We start from the raw sequence: 18615 nt of genomic DNA on the forward strand, positions 1-18615 counted from the left end.
ATAGGATTCTGAAAAGTGAGCTGAAGCTATATGGCCAGATTTTAATGAAGCTGAATACCTTCAACCTGGAAATTCTGTCGAGTTGTGTTTTGCTGGAAGAGGCAGTCCTTCTTTCCCTGTAGGAGAAGGTGTGCCTCCCCTTGCCTGAAGAAACCCTAATGACTCTTCTTGAGGTAGCTGTCTGATAGGGTTGCCAGAAGAAATATAGGTAGTCTAATTAAATGCAAGCTGCAGGAGAGTAATAACAATTTTCTAAGTGTATCACAGGACTTCATGGCACATATCTATACTGCAAATATATTTATTGCTTATTTGAAATTGAAATTTAACTGCGTATATTTTTATTTAATAAATTTGGCAACTCAAATGGCAACAAGTAGTGCTCTTCCTCAGGACCTACCTCGTAGGTATAACCAAGAATAAATATGCTATATCACTGATTTACTCATATAAGTCTGACTAGCTAAACTAGAGCTAAATAAGAATGTACTAAAAAAGTAAGGTCATAAAAGGATTCCTGTAAAATGTTTATGGCTCTTATAACTATGATTCAATATTACTACTCTAGTGGTCACAGTTGTATATTCTGTAACAAATCAAAAGTGTAAAATCAATCCTGTACTTTCACATCTGGCTAAGTTCTCATTGCAATTAAAAGGCCTATTCCCCTCCCGGATAAGGAACAATAATGCTGGTAATGAATCACAGACATTTGTCTGACACACATCTAGAGTTAACATCAGAACAAGAAGAATGAACCCTCAGGCCCCCTTCTCTCTCTCAGACACTTGTTATATGGAAAAACAACAACAAGAAGAAAAAAACACTCAGTGTATAAGTTCCTGGCTAGCTTCAGTGCCCGCAACAACAGAATGGACTCCAAGTTTCAGAGGTGCCGGCCCTGAGAGATGGGACCTTCATCCACTTACCTGAACAAACTGTGCTGAGTCCCCTCTGCAAAGCTCTCTCAAACTCTTTCTTTTGATTCTTTTATTCTAGTTTTGCTTATTCCCCCCTCCTTCTTTCTCCTCATAGAACCCCTGCCTGCACCAGAAGAGGATGATGGGTTTTGAGGACAGGAGTGCCCCCATCTTCTCAGGTGGCTGGCCCTTGCATAAACCTCTTTCTTTCTCATCAACACTTGTGTTGTATAATTAGTTTTCATGTTGACAGGCTGCCGGACCTGAAGGTTATTTTTCTGATTTCATAGGTAGCTAGATATTAATAAAAGAAGGGATCAAAGGCAATCAAACATTATTAAGCATTAACCAACTGGAAAGCTGAACTGAACACGGAGCCTGCTTTACTAGGCAGTTGTAGCACTCACAGGCTCCCCAGGACCTCATCCCTGAAGTGGACAAAGAGAATTGTTACCAGTGATTAGCCAGGATTACTGAGAGAAAGATAAAATGGCAGGAGAAATTCATCTGCTGGGCGCATGCCCAGTAGATGCCAAGATGGTAGAGGGGGAGGTGCTTTTACTATGAGACGTGTGCAGTAGAAGCCAAGATGGCAACCATAAAGCTCAGTCAGTCTAGCCTGGGAAATGGATTGGCTTGAATGAAGGACACAGAAGCCTGGAAGATTTAGGAAATGAATTGGTTAGGGGAAGGACACAATACAAACCTGAGAAGGATTGGGAAATTGATTGGCTAGTTTGCAAAAGTACCTGGTCCTTCCCAAGCTTAAGATAATATAACCTAAGCTTCACAAAGAGCACTCTTTCTCTTTCTCCTCCTCTCTGTCTTTCTCTCTCTCTCTCTCTCTCTCTCTCTCTCTCTCTCACACACACACACACACACACACACACACACACACACACACACACACACACAAACTCTCTCTCTCTCTTTCTGTAATACACTCTCACCAGCATGCTTATGCATTCTCTTTATATAGCAGCTGCCCGGGGCCCTCCACAGACCAAACAGGATCTGAGCACAGGCTTGGGCACAGCACCAGCTGAAGCACAGCTGAAAACTGACTAAGATAGCGAGATGGGAGTGAAAGCTCGACTGGACTAAGCTTTGGTTTGGACTGAACCAGTGGCACAGACTGTGTGGGCCCTGGCCTTTGTTCTGGGCCTGATGAAGACAAGGTTCGACTTCTTTCACAGTGGAGGAAAGCTGAACTCAGGACTGTCCTTTGATTTCGCTTTTACAATGAGTCTCCACTAAACATCACCCTCCCATATATGGCTCCCCAGAATGCTTTCCCTGTGACTGCATGAAAGAGCCCATTTTCACTGGCAACAACCCTAGCACCTCATGTAATTTCTAGTCTGTCCAGCCAGTAGCCGTGGCTCTTGCAGCCATGCATGTGCAGGTTCCCATTGAATTCAGGCAGATGGTAAAGAAACAGTGGAGCCAGAAAATGGTGGGCCATTCTTTTATTAAAGTCTCACACTGGCCAACGAGCAAATACATAGCGCTCCCAAAGCTACTGACACATTCTCTGGTTCCACAACCAAGAGAATCTTCTCCGGATTCTTACAGAATCAAAGAACCTACCATTCTCAGTGGAGCTTACAGAAGCCCCTCGCCTCTGGTTCCCCATCTGCATACCTTCTCTTTCTGCACAAATTGGCTTCGTCCTCAGCACCCTGCATTCACTCCTCTCACTCTGCAAGCATGGCTTCTCTCTCCTTCTCCTCCTCCTTCTCTCTTCAATACTTTCTGGCATGTAAACCTCTCCTCCAGCAAACATTAGCAAGACAATGGCCCTTCCCAAGTAAGAAGGTAATTTGCAGTTTCACAGATCACATACCTAGTACTCCCAGTGCCATTTTTTAACACTAGAAGTGAGCAAACTTAAAAAAATACAAATTTTACAAACACATTTGCCCAACATAGTCCTTTGACCAGATTTAACTCCTGGCATGACTTAGGTTAGAATGCTGGGAATAGAATTTATGACTTGTGAGAAGTGCATATGCAGTAAAAGAATTGAGATCCCAAATTCAGTGTGTTAGTATGAGTGTGGACTATACTAAATGAAGTTGAAATAAACAGAATTTTACTCAGAGAAAGAAATCCTATGAATATAGGAAAGAGGCATGCAAACTGCATAAGTTTACTAAAGTCAAACAAAGTTAAGTCAGAGGCCTGCTACATGCCGCCTAACACGGAACTCAGCTTTTTGGAGAGGCACGCAGACCACAGAGGGCCCTATAACCAGCAATTTTTCCAACACTACAAACAGATTCAAGCTCAACCTCTAGCGGTGGTTGCAGTCTCTTTTCTTACTCTTCTGAGGACAGTCCTCTACTGTCAATGGGGTGGCTTTTTTTGCTTGTCCTCTCTACGTAATAAAGCCTGTTTTTCTGCTTTAACCTCTTCAGTGTCTGATTTGCATCTTCCTGTACAAAGCCAAAAAAACCCTGTTGGCTCGGGGCTCAAGTCTCCATTTAGGTACTTGCCCCGCTGGCATCACTATGGCCTGGGGAACTGAGAACGTTACAGTGGATTTATTTTTTAAGACCTGTTCATCCACTCCTTAACTAAGTTCATTAAGTGGAGGGGAGGACTGGGTTGAAAGAGAGACCTTTCACCAAAGACTTTGAGAAATACATTCATACAGGAGTTTCAGCATCTTTGAAGAACTCTGTGGCTATTCTCTGTAGTGTAGACCAACTAGGAGGGACACTGGGAGCTGTTGCTGTTGAACCAGGTTTCTCAAATTCAAGGGGAATGAAAAGACCTCAGAATGGCAGAGGCCAAGTGGTGGCACTTAAGTGCCAGAGACAATGAAAACAGAAATCAGAATGATTTATCTGCAGTGATCATTGTCATTAGTTAATTGATCATGGAGTCTCAAAAAGTGAAGTTGATGAATGGTGGACTAAAGATTTAGTCAGTTTATACAAGCAGAAAAAATCTCGGCCTGGTGACCAGAAGTCTGACTTGAAACACTGTTAAAGAGACTTTGGTTATTTATTGTAGGTAGAGCACAGAGCATTTATCTAGCAGCTGTGGCTGACGCGATGCTGTGAAAATACTCTAGCTCCCGGAACCCTCCTTGGCACACCCAGGAAGGGAACTTGCCCGCTATAGCAAAATGACTCAGTGCCAGCCAGGCAGCCTCCTGACCTTTTTTGGCCATTTGCCCTACTATAACATCCTATTGGCTGAACCCATGTATATAAGCTAGTTTACTTCCTGAATAAAGTAGATCTGCATCACTGAACCTGGTCTCCAGAGCTGGGTGTTTGCATCTCCGTCGTCCTCACCCTGGCAGGCCTTGTCTACAACTGGCACCTCGAACAGGGACCCAACCAGCACTCAAAGGATGGGTGAGTGACCCTCTGCAATAGGAAAACTTCTCCCTCACTCTCGACTCCCTCAGGCTCGAGCCCTGAACGCCCTATTGCAGAGTAGGTGAGTTAAATTTTGTGAAAAGGATCTCTGTACTTCCTGGGAGATTCTCTCTGGTTTCAATCCCTGGATTGAGGATGTGCCCCTCTGGGACCCAGATACTTGGGCCCAAGCTCTCTGACGTGTTTGTTTGGCCAAGGTACATGAAGGATAAACCTTCCCTGTCGGCCTCACTCCTGCCTTATTAGCAATACATGCCTGCTTGACCTGTGCTCCTGCTGAGGACCCTCTGCTGGTCCCTAAGGTCCTACAGGCTACTCCTCTTTCAGAGGAACCCCTACCTCCGTATTCGCCTCCCCCTGTAGAGGAAGAAAAGGGTTGGGCCACCGAGTTTGATGGACTTGCAGCTGAGAGTGCAGAAACAAAACTAGATACATTAGAAACTGCACCATCAGCTCCGCAACCCAAAGAAGTGGAAGTTGCCACTTCTGCATTCCCTGCCGGGGCTCAATGCCCCACCCCAGCCTCTCAGACGCCATTTTCTACCCCAGCTTTAACTCCAACACGTGTTCTAGCTGCAGACCCATGGCCAGCCTATATGCCCCATGTGTCAGCAAAGAGATATTTCCCATGCAGCATCAGGACTAGAGGCCCCTCATCTTTTTTCCGGTCAATATTAACCCTACCGCCACACGACCGCAACCTTGGTATCCACATGACCAAAAAACAGTCGTTACTCTCAGAAAAGCTATCCAGGAAGATGGCCTTCATTCTCCCTATGGTCAGCAATTACTTGAAAATATCAGTATTGATTTAAATTGTCCCCATGATTGGAAAACATTAGCCCAAGCAGTCCTTACCATGGGAGGCTTAATTCAATGGAAAGCTTTATACAATGAGCAATGTGAAATAACAGGTAAAAGAAATCAAAGGGCTGATATTAACCTCCCCTTGGAAGCCCTCAAAGGAGAAGGGCAATTTGCCTCCCCCGCCTTACAGGCTACTGGAACCCCTCAGTATTTTGATCAAGTGCGCCCTTGTGCCACTAGAGCCTTTACCCAAACTAATGCTCATGGGAGGTCCTTAAAGCTTTCCAAATTGCTTCAGGGTCCCAATGAACCTTTTTCAGATTTTCTAGGAAGGGTCCAAGAAGCTGTAAAGTGTAAAGTTATGCACGCTGATGTGGCCGATGCTCTAACTAAAGAATTGGTGTGGGAAGGCTCCAATGGAGAGTGTAGACAGGCAATAGGGTCAATTAGAGCTGCGCCCCTAGATAATTGGGTCCTTGCCCGCCAAGATGCAGGCAGCAACTCAGCGGAGGCCCTCGCTACCGCTCTTGCAGCCCAGTTAAGCATTTCCCATCAAGGAGGCCAACAGACACAAGCGGCCTGCTTTGAATGCAAGGGCACAGGACATTTTGCACGCCAGTGCCCTAACAGGAAAGGAAAGAATGATAAAAAAAGACCACCTTCTGTGTGCCCACCAGTAAAAAGGGATTTCATTGGAAGCAAGACTGTCGCTCAACCACCACCACGCAGATGGAAAGCCTCTAGAGCCTTTAAACGGGAAGCAGGGCAGCTCTCAGCCCCGCCCATAAGAGAGCAACTCCACACAGGAGTCTATTGGACCTTACCCTTAACCCAGAATAAGGCCTTTCTAACCCTGCGAGTAGGGGGCCATCCCATCCTTGGGCTCACAGATTCTGGTGCTGATGTTTCTGTAATCAGAGCGGAAGATAAAAAGGAAGGCTGGGCCACGCAGCCCGAACCTTTAGTACAAGGAGTTAGTGGAGTACGACCGGCCCAACAAGCCATCCGGCCACTCCATTGGACAGATCCTGATGGGGTGACTGGAGTTTTCAGTCCTTTATTCATGACTGAATTGCCACATACACTTTGGGGATTGGATATGCTGTCTTTACTCCGTGTCTCTATTACCAGCCAGCCCCCCCCCCCCCAATTCTAAAGGCCACTGCTCAATTAAAAACTCCAGAACCCATCAAACTTACATGGGATATCGACCAACCAATTTAAGTTGAGCAGTGGCCATTAACAGCCTCTAAATTAAAAGAATTACACAAACTAGTTCAGCAACAATTAGAAGCCAAACATATTGAGCCTTCCGCTAGTCCTCATAATTCTCCTGTTTTTGTAATTCAGAAAAAGGCATCCGGAAAATGGAGATTCCTTCATGATTTAAGGGCTATTAACAAGCACATTGCAAAGATGGGCACTTTACAATCAGGCTTGCCACATCCCTCTGTGGTGCCACAGGCTGCCCATATTAAAATTCTAGACATCAAAGATTGTTTTTATTCTCAATCCCCCTCCATCCAGAGGACAAGCCTTATTTTGCTTTTACTGTGTCTTCTATTAATCATGCCCTTCCAGCTCAAAGGTATCAATGTGCAGTCCTGCAAGGCATGAATAATAGCTCCACCATTTGCCAGTACTATGTAAGCACGGCAACGCAACCATTACAGGAACAGTGCCTCATCTACCAATATATGGATGACATATTAATAGCTCATGTCAATCCTATGATCTTAGAAGAATGTTACCAGTAGCTCTTAACTAATCTGAATGCCATTGGGCTTTCTGTAGCACCAGAGAAAGTACAGACCTTGCCGTCTTTTACTTTCTTAGGGTACCGCATAGGGGAAGAAATAACACCTATTTCCCCTATGCTTGCAATCCCTCAACAATGCTCTTTACATGAATTACAAGAGCTATGCGGCCAAATAAACTGGATATGTGGACACCTATCTATTGATATTTCCACTGCCGAATTAGACCCCCTATTCTCCCTCCTTGAGGGCGACATAGAGCCTACTAGCATCCACCGTCTAACTACAGCAGCAAAACAGGTTATAGCGAATATCAACACTGCTATTGGCTCTGTGTCTACAGTTGGATTAGAACCTGATCAGCCAATCTCAGCTATTGTCCTAGCCACAAAAGGCACTCCTACTGGTGTCCTGTTTCAAAACAAACCCCTTTATTGGGTACATTTAGCATATAGTCAGCTACCTAAAATCATCCCCAGCAAGAGTGCAATCTGCATTCTTGGCCAGAAGCTGCGGCGAGTTTGTATCACCTTGTATGGCCAAGAGCCTGATGTACTTATTCTGACAATTCCTCTTGACCATATACAATTTCTCTTAGCCAATGATTTAGAAATGCAGACACTCTTAGCTAACTATACTGGACAAGTAGACAATCACCTCCCCAACGATTGACTCTTACAGACCCTACAAAAAATCCCCCTACAAACCACCCCTCATTCATATCCAGCATCTACCCCTCTTCCACACAGCATGCTTGCGTTTACAGATGCCAGCCGGTCCTATTGTGGAATAGTGCTCAAAGCACAAACGGAAGGCACTAAATTCCATAAATTTAGCTATGAGGGATCCATACAAATAGGTGAACTACTAGCCATTTACTATGCACTATGCCTTTGACAACTAGGTCCCCTTAACATTGTTTCAGATAGTGCTTATGCAGTATAAACAGTCAAAGGCCTTGCCCATTCCACCTTCCGGCCCAAGAAGACATTACTAGATAGGGCTCTCAGCCAGCTTAAAGAACTGTTAGAGGAGCGTCAACATCCTTGGTATATTCAGCATCTTTGCTCCCATTCTGGCTTGCCTGGCCCCCTAGTGGCAGGCAAAACACAAGTTGATTGTCTAGTTTTTTTTGTTGTTGTTTTGTTGATTTTTTTGTTTGTTTGTTTTTTACAGAGACAGAGAGAGAGAGTCAGAGAGAGGGATAGACAGGGACAGACAGACAGGAATGGAGAGATGAGAAGCATCAATCATTAGTTTTTCGTTGCGCATTGCAACACCTTAGTTGTTCATTGATTGCTTTCTCATATGTGCCTTGACCGTGGGCCTTCAGCAGACTGAAGTGTGGGCCTTCAGCAGACTGAAGCCCTTGCTCGAGCCAGTGACCTTGGGCTCAAGCTGGTGATCTTTTTGCTCAAACCAGCTGAGCCCACGCTCAAGCTGGTGACCTTGGGTCTTGAACCTGGATCTTCCGCATCCCAGTCTGACACTCTATCCACTGTGCCACTGCCTGGTCAGGCTGATCGTCTAGTTTTAACAGTCTCTCTTATTGAGCAAGCCAGACAACTTCATGCCCGGTTTCATATGTCTGCCCATTCTCTCAAATCTCTCTTTCCCCATCTCATTCACACAATCTGCAAACACCTTGTTCACATATGTAAACAGTGCAGGCCCTTACTACCCTTAGGCCCCCTACAACCAATGGGGGTCAACCCTCGAGGCTTACAGCCTAATGCTGTGTGGCAAATAGACGTCACTCATGTCCCTCAATTTGGCAAACTCTGCTACATACACGTAGCAGTAGACATCTTCTCCGGAGTCGTCTCGGCCATGGCCCTAGCAGGAGAAAAAACTACACGTGCAACTCATGCTCTTCAACAGGCCATGCTTTGCCTTAATGTACCTTGGGAAATTAAAATGGACAATGGGCCCTGTTATACCAGCAGCCAATTTAAAGCCTTTTGTTCCCAAACTGGAAAGCCACATGTAAAAGAATGAAACTGGACTACAGTCTCTCCCCCTGTACAAAAATTAACTCAAAATGGATCAAAGATCTAAACATAAGACCTGAAACAATTAAGTACATAGAAGAAGACATAGGTACTCAACTCATGGACCTGGGTTTTAAAGAGCATTTTATGAATTTGACTCCAATGGCAAGAGAAGTGAAGGCAAAAATTAATGAATGGGACTACATCAGACTAAGAAGTTTTTGCTCAGCAAGAGAAACTGATAACAAAATAAACAGAAAGCCAACTAAATGGGAAATGATATTTTCAAACAACAGCTCAGATAAGGGCCTAATATCCAAAATATACAAAGAACTCATAAAACTCAACAACAAACAAACAAACAATCCCATAAAAAAATGGGAAGAGGATATGAACAGACACTTCTCCCAGGAAGAAATACAAATGGCCAACAGATATATGAAAAGATGCTCATCTTCTTTAGCTATTAGAGAAATGCAAATCAAAACAGCAATGAGATACCACCTCACACCTGTTCGATTAGCTATTATTAGCAAGACAGGTAATAGCAAATGTTGGAGAGGCTGTGGAGAAAAAGGAACCCTCATACACTGTTGGTGGGAATGTAAAGTAGTACAACCATTATGGAAGAAAGTATGGTGGTTCCTCAAAAAACTGAAAATAGAACTACCTTATGACCCAGCAATCCCTCTACTGGGTATATACCCCCAAAACTCAGAAACATTGATACGTAAAGACACATGCAGCCCCATGTTTATTGCAGCATTGTTCACAGTGGCCAGGACATGGAAACAACCAAAAAGCCCATCAATAGATGACTGGATAAAGAAGATGTGGCACATATACACTATGGAATACTACTCAGCCATAAGAAATGATGACATCGGAACATTTACAGCAAAATGGTGGGATCTTGATAACATGATATGAAGCGAAATAAGTAAATCAGAAAAAACCAGGAACTGCATTATTCCATATGTAGGTGGGTCATAAAAGTGAAACTTAGAGACATTGATAAGAGTGTGGTGGTTACGGGGGGGAGGGGGGAATGGGAGAGGGAAAGGGGGAGGGGGAGGGGCACAAAGAAAACAAGATAGAAGGTGACAGAGGACAATCTGACTTTGGGTGATGGGTATGCATCATAATTGAACGACAAGATACCCTGGACTTGTTATCTTTGAATATATATATCCTGATTTATTGATGTCACCCCATTAAAAAAATAAAATTATTTAAAAAAAATAAATAAATAAAGCCTTTTGTTCCCAATGCCAAATCACACACCTCCTTGGCATTCCTTATAATCCCCAAGGATAAGCCATTGTAGAACGGTGACACAGAGACATCAAACTTCAAATTCAAAAAGAAAGGGGGAATATGCCCTGGTCTCACCTGGAGAAGTGCTCCTCAGTGCTGTATTCACTCTCAACTTTTAAAATATTTTTTAAAAGTTAAAAAATATTTAACTTTTGATTCTGAAGGAGTAACTTCTGCTTATAAACATTGGGGAAGCCTTTGTAGCCAACCAACCTTGTTGCTGTTAGTACGCTGGAAAGACCCAGCCACAGCTCAGTAGCAGGGACTGCACCTGGCATAATTATGCCTGTTGAAGTTAATAGCCCACAGTTTCCAGCATTATATTCCAGTAACTGCTCCCTTAGTCTCCCTTGTGACAATAGTGGCCGGGAATCCCAACAATAGAACGGCACTATATGGGGTAACCTCAGTGACCCAATGCTACTTAAGTTTACTCTGAGTAACAACACCGTCCCCTCTGAGGAGTGGGTCCTCTTTCAAAATCACACTACGGGGTACTTTGCCAAAAACGGTACTACCAACCAAGGCTCAGTACTTGGCCTAAAAGCCCTCCTCCCCCTAGCTACCAACAGCTGGGCCCGCCCTGCTAACCTTGCCTTCTCAGGGTCGCCTCTTTGCCCATTCCTGTATGTAGAACATCTAAGAACACTCCCGAGAGAAGGAATTCCCTGGAGAGACTTCTGCATTGCCTCTGGCCTGGATGCACAGACCATCAATCTCGGAGTTTGGCATCGGAAGCTGAGAGACAGAATGTAGCCACGCAGCCTGTGGCAAGCCATTCATTCTGTTTGGAAGCTGGGATTTTTGTTTTGAAGGGGGCATGCATGGACCTAGGTCCATTTCTTACAATCGAAATGGAACTGTGTTTAATGGCACCTGGAAGGTCTCTGTAACACAACGGGAGGGAAATGACATCCTGACCCCTAGGAGGAATCCCCTGTTTAAGACCCCCGTTCTATTTCCTAACTAGTCAAACATTACAGAAGCTTGCCTCATTGTTTAATCCAACTAATCTATTAGCATATACTATAATAGATATTACAGTTGTTTTAGTTCTACTAGGGTTCCATTGCATAATGCATAACAGCTACAAGCAGTCATCAAGCAAGTTCAACTGGCTTTAATTAAAAGAGAAGGGGGAGATGTAGGTAGAGTGCAGAGCATTTATCTAGCAGCTGTGGCTGACGCAATGCTGTGAGAATAGTCCAGCTCCCAGAACCCTTCTGGGCACACTTAGGAAGGGAGCTCACCTGCTATATGGCAATGACTCAGTGCCAGCCAGGCAGCCTCCTGACCTTTTTTGGCCATTTACCCTACTATAACATCCTACTGGCTGAACACATGTATATAACCTAGTTTACTTCCTGAATAAAGTAAATCTGTGTCACTGAACCTGGTCTCCGGAGTTGGGATTTTGCATCCCCATCATCCTCACCCCCGGCAGGCCTTGTCCACAATTTATTAGCCAAGTCCCAGACTTAAGAACCATTCTACAGATATAGAGGAGCTTGAAGAAATGGGAGATTAAATCTTTTTTGAGGAAGCACCCTACTATACAGACAAAATGTATATAAAACTTTTCCTCTTAGCTTTCACCAAAGAGGCTTAAAACTACTTACCAGGGTTTGGATATAAAAATGTTTATAGAATTAGAGGTAGAGATGAAAATATAGAAATAGGCATGGATATATTATCTTTTAATAAAATGAGATCTTACCTTACAAACTTTTGTCATCTGATTTTTTTTCCACATAAAATCTATATAATAAACACTTTCATTGTCAGTAAGTCTTCTCCATACTTTTCTTTTACGGCTGAAGAACATTCCAGTGTAAAGATGTATTTCTTCTAATCTTGCCTGGCTATTTTGTGTTTCTTAGGAAATCCTATATAGTCATTTTTATCATGTTCCTTTCCTTCAAATAGATTATTTCTAAGCCATGTGCATTTAGGACATGTTTAGAAACATGCAGTGTGTTTAGGTTACAGTAACAATTTTGCTATTATGAAGAATGCAACAATGAAAAGTTTATAGTGAACTCCTTGCAAAAGTCTGTGTTTATTTCCTAAGAATGAATTCTAATAAGTGAGTTAAAATATATGTTCACTTTAGATGCACATAGTACATGCTGCTTTTCGAGAAGGTTTGTGGAACCCTCTGAACATGAGAGTATTGATTCCTCCACAGCCTCATGAATCTTGAAGAGCATCATTTTATAAATCTTTATTTCTTTGTCAAGCAGAATGATTATTATACTGGGGATGGCAAAACAAACATAATTTCAAATTAATTGAAGTGAAAATAAATTTTAGTGGCTTTAATGCATTTAAGTCTCTGGATTCAGAAAAGGCATATCCCAAGGAAAAGAAGAACTTAATGAAACAGATACCAGGACACCCACAGGTACTTGGAGGACAGTATCTGAAGGAATTCAGATTTTTATATCTCCAGGTGGAAACTTAGAATCTATTGGTAAAGGTAATAGAAAACAGTATTACAACTCACTCGCACAAACACGCTCCACATTTTCCCAAACGACTCCTTTATTTGAGATGATGCATGCAGAAGAGGATTCACCAATGAGTCGGTACCTAGAGGCAACGAATAATGAATGTTATAGTCTAAACACACAATTAGCCTCCCTGCTTAGACTGCCACTTATGAGAGTTCAAACTCTTAAAGAATTCAGAAGGACCATTTCCATGTGTCAAAGTATTATCAATTTCTCAATTTTTTAGAAGACTTTTTTATGCATTTTAGAGAGGAGCAAGAGAGAGACAGAGAGAGAGAAGAGAGGAGGAGCAGGAAGCATCAACTCTTATATGTGCCTTCACTGGGCAAGCCCAGAATTTTGAACCAGTGACCTGAGCATTCTAGGTCGACAATGCTGTATCCACTGCACTGCCACAGGTCAGGCCTCAATTTTTTTAAATTAAATTTAATGGGATGACATTGATCAAGAGTCTATAGGGTTTCGGCGAACATCTCTATAACCTTTAAACTGCTGACTGTGCTTCATGCCCACCACCCAAAGAAGTGGCTGGTAGGTGAATAAAGAGGAACAAATATATATTCACATAGGTGGAATATAAAACTGAGATTCATGGACATAGATAAAAGTGAAATGGTTACCTGGGGGAGAGGGTGAAGAGAGGAGAGAAAAGAGGGACAAATATATGGTGATGGATAATTTTTCAAATTTTATGTCTGTATTTGGACTTTAAAATTTTTTTGTTTATACTTTCAAAGCTGGGTGGGATTGCTCTTCTTTATTACCTTAAGACACATTTTTATATAAATCTAAGGTAAATAAAGTTCACCAAAGTAGAACCAAAGGAAATCCAAGAAGAACAAAAGGAATTAAACATTAGTTTTATATTTTAAATGTTAAAGGAAGACATTCTCAATTAGTATGGCATATGCTGTTCAAAGTAGCCATAAAATTTGGAAAAAATAATAACATTTATATTAATATTTACTTCAACAGAGACTTTGTACAGTGATGGAAGGCTGGGCTGAAGAATTCATGAGAATTGGTATAGAGTAAGGCCAAACTTGATACTACTACAAACTGAGACAAATATGTCAAATGGCATTCAAGTGTTATTTGATATAGCTAGAACATTGCCTAATAATATAGTTTAAAAAATAATGGCAGCACAAACTTTATTAAAACAACAAAATGGCCCATTGGAGATCAAATGAAAAGTGTGACAGCAATGGATGCTGTTTAGGTCAGTAGGTAAATTCTGGCCTCCTTTAATGGGCTTTAGTTCCAATGATAACTTAGTCTTCTGAGCCTTGCAATGCCATTCTGGTCATCTTCATTCTTCTGGCTACATACAACTTCTCAGTCTATCCCTGCTGAAGCTTCATGTGAGAGTGAAGGTGCTTCGGCTGGGCTGCCTGGTGGCACTAGATGGGGAATGGAGAATGTTCAAACCTTGGGAAAGAGAATAAACTCTGTGACCTAATCTCTGGCTTCCTGGTGAGGGTGAGCTTGCTGAGTCATCTGTATTAATGATGACAAGAGAAGAAGGTATTTACCTAGGCTGTCTTTAGCTGCTGGATGGAGGGCCAGAAGGCAAGGGTCTGGGAGGATTTCTCTGTTCTCTGTTGCTGCGAGGAGGACACTAAGCCTACTTGCATTGTTGCTATGAGTGGAGAGGCCCTCTTGGTGCTCTCTTGAAGTCTGGGTCTTGTTATTCTGGCTCTGCTAGCTCTGCTAGTGCAGGCAGAACAGGGTCCACCACTGCTGGCCGGTGTGGGGCAAGAGATATTTTCAGTCCATCCAGAATCTGCTATTGACACAACTGTTGGTGGAGCGGGGTAGAGTAGAGCCTGCTGTTTCTCATGGGTGTGGGACATGGGAAGAATAGCCTCCCTCTATTCTGCTCCCTAATTTCTGCTTATGCTCCTAATGTGTGCAGATTGGACCATCATCATCAGTAAGTATGGGTCTCGCCACTATGACCCTGTGTTGGGATAACAGCTGTGTTAGGCTTGCTCACTTATGTACCAGCTGCAAGCACTTTGCTTGATTAGTGCGTGAGCACGTGGATAGTCTATATAAGATCATGGGTGCTTGCATTCAGGGCTCAGGGCAATGGATTGCAGATGGCGGATTATGCGTTGCAGTTTGCAGATTGCAGATTGCCTGCTCACCACTGGGAGGGGACATTTTTGCTGTTTTTTTTTTTTTTTTTTTTTTTGCCTAAGAAGCAGTTTTCACTGCCTGTTTGGTCATCTGCCCTTGTGAGATTCTATTAAACGATAATGGTCCAATGCTTTCTGGCTCCAGTTTTTCTACCATCTGCCTGAATCCAGTATGAACCTGCCTGGCCATGGCTACCAGCATTACAACTTGCTTGGCTTCTTTTTTCCCAGTCTCATGACCAGAGAACAGGTTCTTCTTTTTTTTCTTTATTTTAAAGATGAAAAATATTTTATTTAAACTTTTCTTCATAAACACTTTTTCAATTTAAAAACAGAACGGATAGCATAAACATGTTTGAATAGATTATATTCACAGCTTGGGAAAAATTATCCAACAAAAATGTAAAGGCTTTCAAAACAGGTATAAAAGGCAAACCTTAAATTATTGTAAGATTTTTAAATTGGCCCTAGGATTAACTTGACCAAAATGTACCTAAAGGTCAAAATAGTTTTCTAATGGACTAAATATGCCAAGAGGTATAGGCATATACAAGTTAGGTAGAAAATAACCTCTCTGATCACCTCTCTAGATCATTCCTCCAGAAAACAAACTCCTAATCCTTACTGATATGCTGGTTAATAAGGGTTTTAATGTAGTTGTTCCCAAAGATGTAAAAAGAAAATCCAAGAATTGTAAGGGGGAACAGACAAAGCTGACAGCATTCTCTCTGTGTTCCTCGTGTAATATTGAAGTTGTACCAGTACACCAAAAGGATGTGTGGTTTACCTTTTTACCATCCATGAGTTTAACTGTTTCAGTCTGTGTCTATTGAATATTTGACTTTATAATAAACTAATTTCCCAGGACTTTTGCTTTTAAAATAAATCTCTTTTTAGAAGATATTTATTCCCAAACCAGCTCTAACCCAAATGAACAAATGTATGATCCCTAAAAATGTTCAGAGTACAAAAAAAAATCAAAAGTGTATAATAGGCAAACAAAAAAAAATAGCACAAGCAGTTTTACTGCTATTTAGCCCTCAATTATATCTAATTTCACTACTATCTATGTTGTATTTTACTTCAATCTAAAACTTTAAATTATATATTCTCAATAAAACTAGTCTTTTTTGAGAGATAGCTTGTAAACTGAAATAACAATTTATATTATAAACTGAAATGTTATGACCTACAACCACATATACATATATAAAAAGTCCCACAAAATGTGTGACACGTTTATATCATGCAGCTCAAATAATTTGTTATAAAGTATTTAAAGCTTAGTTTCTTGTAATTAAGACAAAACTGTCCATTTTTACCACTCTCCCCATACAAATATGTGTCCTTTACTATGACTCAAGCAGGCTTCCCAGAATGAGGTATCCAAAGGTGCTGCTTTAGAAAGGATAAGTGAAGGGCTCAGTCAATATTTCACAAAGTATAGTAACACTTACACAGAGCAGAGTAATGAGGACACAGAGAAAGCTGTCTCAAGAAAAACTAATAATTCTATTCATCAAGCTTTGCTTTAAAAAAAATACAGTAATATTTCTTTCGATACAAAACCTTCAATGAGACAATCTTGAGTTTTATGAAAAGGTTGTAGTGCAAGAATTTTCTTTAAGCAGATTAAACTCAAAACTTAGGTCAAAGACATGAAAGAGAACAAACATTTCCAATTAAGATGACACTAATAAAGATCAGCTATTTTGGTAGTCTGGCATTTAAAATGTAAAGTGAAAATTAATAAAGATGACAAGAGTTGCACTGAATAGTTTCAAATCTTACTGAAGTTTTAAAGAACTACTATCTTGAACACATACAATGTATATAAACAAAAATGTATCCATTTTGAGTTTATTTTTGTGAATGGTGCAAGTTGGTGGTCTAGTTTCATTTTTTGCAGGTAGCTATCCAATTTTCCCAACACTATTTGTTAAAGAGACTGTCTTTACTCCATTGTATGCTCTTTGCTCTTACCTCCTTTGTCAAATATCAGTTGTCCATAAAGGTGTGGGTTTATTTCTGGGTTCTCTGTTCTGTTCCATTGATCTATATGCCTGTTCTTATGCCAATACCAAGCTGTTTTGAGTACAGTGGCCTTGTAGTATAACTTGATATCAGGAAGTGTGATACCTCCCACTTTATTCTTCTTTTTCAAGATCGCTGAGGCTATTTGTGTTCTTTTTTGGTTCCATATAAATTTTTGGAATATGTGGAGAACAGGTTCTTCTTTCTCTCTCCTTCTCTCTCTCTCTCTCTCTCTCTCTCTCTCTCTCTCTCCACCTGTTCACTTTTCTGGCTTACTGTCCTCTCCAGAATCCATTATGAGAGAAAAGAAAAAACAAGACAAAAACAAAACCAGATAACTTCACAATGGTGTCATTCTTTTAGTTCTGTGATCTCTAACCAATCCATTTTTCCCCAAATTTTATGTTCCTTTTATAGTTATATTTGAACTACTTCCAGGGTATTTAGTTATATGTACAGAGAGCAGCAGGAAAAAGTGAGTCTTCTCGTCTTGTCCTGGAACTAGAAGTTTTAACGATAACTGGTTAAAAGCTGATTACAAAGTTAATACCTAGTCATAGTAGAAAAAAATAGAAAAGGTACAGAAAATTTCAGTAATAGAAAAAACCGCTAAGTTACAGAAATTAACATAGTTAATGATATAGAGCAGTGCTTCTTAATAGTTTTATTTGTATGGAAATCACTGGGGGATCTTGTGAAACTGATTCTGATTCAGAAGATTCTGCAAGCTCCCAGGAGATGCTGACTTTGCAGGTCTGTGAAGCATTTTGGGGTGGCAAGTGCTTAGAGTAAATTCTTTTAGTCTTTTCTATAAATATATATATATATATATATATGTGTGTATATATCTATAAAGATATATACATGGATATCAACTGTCAGGTAGGTATGGTTAAAATGGAGCTGAACTGTAATTCACAGCTGTGTGAGTCCTCCTCCACCCCTACAATTTCTGGGCATCCTGGGCTTACTTCCCCACACTTCTCTGCTTCCACCTCCAGAGTCAATCCCTGCTTCCTTGGGGTTCTGCACTCCACTTTATCCAACAGCAAAGCCTGTCTTTTTATGTCTCTCTCCTAAATCCACTTACTCAAAGAACTTTCTGTTTACTTAATTTAAGGACAGTTTTAGGGAGTTGTTACACTGGGGAGAATGCGACTAGGCATTTTACTCTCTTTCTTACTTGATTTTCTATTCCTACATCTCTGAAGTAACAAGCAACTGCTTCCTCTTGCCTTGCACAGAACAGCCCCTTTGCAGTTTCAGCTTAATATGATACAGTGTCTATCCTAAGAAGAATTCTGGTTAAAGCTTTTTTCATCTTATTATGTACTTATGTATTTATGTATGTATATATCATACACACACACACACACACACACACACACAGGAATCAGGAACCTATGGCTCGCAAGTCAGATGTGGCTGTTTTGATGGCTGCATCTGGCTCGCAGACAAATCTTTAATAAAAAAATAATAATGTTAAAAATATAAAACATTCTCATGTATTACAATCCATTCATTTCCCACCACTCATGTTCATGATTGCGGGTGGCTGGAGCCAATCACAGCTATCTTCCGGGACAACATCAAATTTTTATTGGACAATGCGTAACGTACATGGGTAGTTGTATGGCTCTCACAGAATTACATTTTAAAATATGTGGCGTTCATGGCTCTCTCGGCCAAAAAGTTTCCCGACCCCTGATATATGATAATAATACTTTCAGTTGAAAA

General features: G+C 41.3%; 1 protein-coding gene across 1 annotated transcript in view; it reads right to left on the minus strand.

The window, feature by feature from the left end:
- CR1 (complement C3b/C4b receptor 1 (Knops blood group)) overlaps positions 1–18615 on the minus strand; it is a 98831-nt gene that overhangs the window by 58640 nt on the left and 21576 nt on the right. Inside the window, exon 4 of the mRNA XM_066361858.1 lies at positions 12694–12779. Within this exon, the coding sequence (XP_066217955.1) occupies positions 12694–12779 (86 nt within the window). The remainder of the gene's footprint in view (positions 1–12693; positions 12780–18615) is intronic.

The sequence above is a fragment of the Saccopteryx leptura genome, chromosome 2 (genome assembly GCF_036850995.1).
Source record: "Saccopteryx leptura isolate mSacLep1 chromosome 2, mSacLep1_pri_phased_curated, whole genome shotgun sequence".
In the NCBI taxonomy this organism is placed as follows: Eukaryota; Metazoa; Chordata; class Mammalia; order Chiroptera; family Emballonuridae; genus Saccopteryx; species Saccopteryx leptura.